At 52.6% G+C, this 4776-nt stretch overlaps 1 protein-coding gene across 2 annotated transcripts in view; it reads right to left on the minus strand.

The window, feature by feature from the left end:
• LOC309548508 (immunoglobulin superfamily member 3-like) overlaps positions 1-3823 on the minus strand; it is a 109334-nt gene extending 105511 nt beyond the window's left edge. The window contains exons 1-2 of one of the 2 annotated variants that reach the window (XM_082248462.1): positions 3699-3823; positions 2862-3037 (exon numbers count right to left, since the gene is read on the minus strand). In XM_082248462.1, the coding sequence (XP_082104588.1) occupies positions 2862-2910 (49 nt within the window). In that variant the 5' untranslated portion in view covers positions 2911-3037; positions 3699-3823. Of the gene's footprint in view, positions 1-2861; positions 3038-3694 lie in introns of both variants that reach the window. The other variant, XM_082248463.1, reaches the window with a different exon arrangement.
• Positions 3824-4776: the final 953 nt, after the last annotated feature.

Consider the following 4776-nt stretch of genomic DNA (forward strand, 5'->3'; position numbering starts at 1 on the left):
TTTGTGGGATAAACATCCCGTATTTACACAGCAATCCCGACAGCTGGACCATCCACAGCTGTCAGAGAGAGGAGCGCAGTACAACAGGGATCATCCCCAGCACTGCACAGCTCCGCCCACAACCTGTACTACCCGACTCACACCACCGACACCTGACACAGACCCAGAACTCAGCACAGGGATGGTGGAACCCCTTATAATGGGCACAGCGAGTGATCAGATTGTATAATATGGTGATGAATTGTACAATCTGATTGGGTGGCCCCCCTCCCCCCCACCCTCATCCACGACACCACACAGTCCTAATAGAGGTGTGCACTAATCTTGGAGTAGCACGGAAGGTGAGGTAGGAGGGGGGGGGGGGATGACGGTCCCTGACTCAGTCCTGAATCACTGTATACCCAGACTGAGGTGTGTAACCCCTCCCACACCCTTATTAACCCCTCCCACACCCAACATCACCTTTATTAACCCCTCCCCTGCCAAACATTGCCATTATTACTGTCATTAACCCCTCCTGTGCCAGGCACCTCCACTGCCCCGCTCATCCTTATTAACCCCTCCTGTGCCAAGCACTGCCCCACTCATCCATATTAACCCCTCCTGTGCCAGGCACCTCCCTTGCCCGATCACCTTATTAACCCCTCCCGTGCCAGGCACCGCCACTCTCATCCATATTAACCCCTCCCGTGCCAAGCACTGCCCCACTCATCCATATTAACCCCTCCTGTGCCAGGCACCTCCACTGCGCCACTCATCCTTATTAACCCCTCCTGTGCCAGGCACCTCCACTGCGCCACTCATCCTTATTAACCCCTCCTGTGCCAGGCACCTCCACTGCGCCACTCATCCTTATTAACCCCTCCTGTGCCAGGCACCTCCACTGCGCCACTCATCCTTATTAACCCCTCCTGTGCCAGGCACCTCCACTGCGCCACTCATCCTTATTAACCCCTCCTGTACCAGGCACCTCCACTGCCCCTCTCATCCTTATTAACCCCTCCCGTACCAGGCACTGCCACTGCCCCACTCATGGTTAACCCCTCCTGTGCCAGGCACTGCCACTGCCCCACTCATCCGTATTAACCCCTCCTGTGCTAGGCATTGCCACAGACCGCCCCCCCTTTCATCTTTGTTAACCTCAGCCATGCCAGACAGGCCATCCTAATCCCAGCACTCAGTACCACACAACAGAGAACTACATCCCACACACCTGGATTAACCCTTGTAGTGGAAGCAATGTAATCAGTCGCTGCTGTGATCAGCAACAAAAACTGTCCAGAAAGGATCAGAACACCGCCATGATCCCCACATCGCATTAACCGCTTCCTTGCCAGCCACGGCTCTAAAACTGATATTAATCAGTAAATCATCAGCCACAGCAACAGATCCCATTTTTTTAACCCTTTCCTGATCACATTATCCTTGCACCGTAATGTCCCCGATAATCACATTAACCAGTTCCTTGCCAGGCACCACCACAGCAAACTAATACCCTCTTAACCCTTTCCTGATCACATTAACCAGTAAAGGATTTGCAACATCTCTCATTACTTTAACCCTTTCCTAATATCACTTTACCATCCACCTAGGTGCTGGGTCACCCCATTAACCCTTTATCTGCTCACTGCTCTAGCATCTACTTTCGCCTATATTAACCCTTTACATACTCACTGCTTCGGTTTCTACATTTGCCTATATTAACACCTTAAAGCTCCTTCATTAACCCTTTACACCCTCACAGCACCTTCATTAACCTTTTACACGCTCACAGCACCTAACATTAACCCATTACACCCCCACAGCTACAGTGCCTACATTAACCCTTTACACGCTCACAGCTCCAGCACCCAACATTAACCCATTACACCCCTACAGCTCCAGCACCTACACACTCACAGCTCCAGAGCTTACATTAACCTATTACATGCTCAAAGCTCCAGCTCCCGCATTAACCCTTTACACACTCACAGCTCCCGCATTAACCCTTTACACACCCACTGCTCCGGCATCTACCTTTGTCTAGATTAACCCTTTACACATTCATTTCTCCAGTGTTTACATGCATCTATATAAACCCTTTACACATTCCCTGCTTCTAGATTTGCCTTTATTAACCCTTTACACACTCACTGCTCCGGCATCTACCCTGGTCTATATTAACCCTTTACACACATTACTCCAGTGTTTACATGCATCTATATTAACCCTTTACACACTCACCACTCCTCATACAGACTTTGCTCTGATGGCCGCACACAGAGTGCAGCATTTCATGTGTGTGTTCATCAAGGCACATTAACCCCTCATATGCCATTCAGGGTAGTCTATACCCCCCCCCCCCCCATACAAACAGAGACCTGTTAATTGCTTCAGTGTCAGACTAGAAGTTTACCCCTGCAGAAAGTGTTGGCATTGACCCAGAAAGGGGCGGCTACATCAGAAGAGGAGACTTCTAGATTAACCCATGCTATGCCAAGCAGAACACACCAATGTACATAAACATTAACCCTTTACACAAGAAAGACGACTGAACTCCGTCCACACCAAACAACGCACAGGCCATATGGCCATGAACCTGTCATGTCTAGTAACCCCCATCTAATCATTGTGAGCGGCACCCGCTCCCCCCCCCCCCCAAACATCTGCCCACCATCTAACCCTGGCTGTGCCTGCACCTATCCCACCATGCCAGGATTAACCCCAACCTTATCAAAGCCACACAAGGGCCAACATCTGTCCAATGTCTTCCTGCACATTAATAATGCCCATTAACCCTTTGTCAACCAGAACCTGCCTCCCCCTGCACACAGAATTAATCTCCTGTACATCACAATGCCCATGATAAGCCGGGCACTCACCAATTGCCAGGATCCCGGCCAGGAGCAGCCAGATGCCAGCCGTGCCCATGGTGGGTGGGTGTCACAGTGCCATGTGTGCCCAGCGGGCAAGTCCTGGGGGGCGCCAACCAATCACTGGAGTACAAAAGAGGTCCGAAGGTTAGAGGTCAGCGGAGGCAGCGAGAGGCCAGCTGGTCCTAGGAGAGACAATAGGGGGGATTGTGAGCGGGGGGCTCCAGACAGCCACATGGGGGCCCCAATCACACTATATACAGTCACACACACAGACAACAAATCAGGGCAATACATAAGAGGACTGAGCATGCTGAACTACAAACACATCACATAGGGGGGGCAGCTCTGTATACAATCAGCACACAGCATGGGAACACAGGGCAATCGCAGAGCCGACACCGACACTCAGGGCAATCGCAGAGCTCACACCGACACTGGGGGCAATTGCAGAGCTCACACCGACAATCAGGGCAATCGCAGAGCTCACACACACTCAGAGCAATCGCAGAGCTCACACACACACTCAGAGCAATCGCAGAGCTCACACAGACAATCAGGGCAATCGCAGAGCTCACACAGACAATCAGGGCAATCGCAGAGCTCACACAGACAATCAGGGCAATCGCAGAGCTCACACAGACAATCAGAGCAATCGCAGAGCTCACACCGACAATCAGGGCAATCGCAGAGCTCTCACACAGACAATCAGAGCAATCGCAGAGCTCACAGACAATCAGAGCAATCGCAGAGCTCACACACACTCAGGGCATTCGCAGAGCTCTCACACACTCAGAGCATTCGCAGAGCTCACACACACTCGGGGCACACACACAGAATACATACATGTTGTATCCCCAGCCAGCAGGGCTGCAGCTCACACAGATGAAGGAGACTCAACTGACAATGAAAGCAGCCAAGCCCAGACACACCTCTAGAGACAGCCCCTCCCCCAGCCTGAGACACCCAACCCAACCAGAGCCAACCCTCCTCATTATAGAGACCGCCCCTCTCATCCAATCCTCTGCCCAGGTGGGAGAGCTGAAGATCAGGACTGGAAATTGTCTTCTTTTTGTTGATAAAAATGTATCCATTGTATGATTGTATAAATTGTATGATTGTATAAATTGTATGATTGTATAAATTGTATGATTGTATCCATTGTATCCTCACCTTCCTCATCCATCACTGGAGCCAGGAGAAGGACAACAAAGACCACCGGAGAACCCATCCAGAGACACCCCACATCTGATACATGAGACACCCCACATAGGGAAGACACCTCAAATCAACACACCCTCCACCCATCATAGGGGAGACACCCCACCACCATCCACCCCACAGAGGAGACCCCCCTCCATGTGGGTCGGATGGTGGTGGGGTGGTGTCCCCTCCATGTGGGTCGGATGGTGGTGGGGTGGTGTCCCAACGTGTGGGTCGGATGGTGGTGTCCCCTCCATGTGGGTCAGATGGTGGTGGGGTGGTGTCCCCTCCATGTGGGTCGGATGGTGGTAGGGTGGTGTCCCCTTCATGTGGGTCGGATGGTGGTGGGGTGGTGTCCCCTTCATGTGGGTCGGATGGTGGTGGGGTAGTGTCCCCTCCATGTGGGTTGGATGGTGGTGGGGTGGTGTCCCCTTCATGTGGGTCGGATGGTGGTGGGGTAGTGTCCCCTCCATGTGGGTCGGATGGTGGTAGGGTGGTATCCCCTTCAATCTGGATTGGATGGTGGTGTCCCCTCCATGTGGGTCGGATGGTGGTGGGGTAGTGTCCCCTCCATGTGGGTCGGATGGTGGTGGGGTGGTGTCCCCTCCATGTGGGTCGGATGGTGGTAGGGTGGTGTCCCCTTCAATCTGAATTGGATGGTGGTGTCCCCTCCATGTGGGTCGGATGGTGGTGGGGTGGTGTCCCCTCCATGTGGGTTGGA

The sequence above is a fragment of the Pelophylax lessonae genome, assembly GCF_965119305.1.
Source record: "Pelophylax lessonae genome assembly, chromosome: 2".
Classification (NCBI taxonomy): Eukaryota; Metazoa; Chordata; class Amphibia; order Anura; family Ranidae; genus Pelophylax; species Pelophylax lessonae.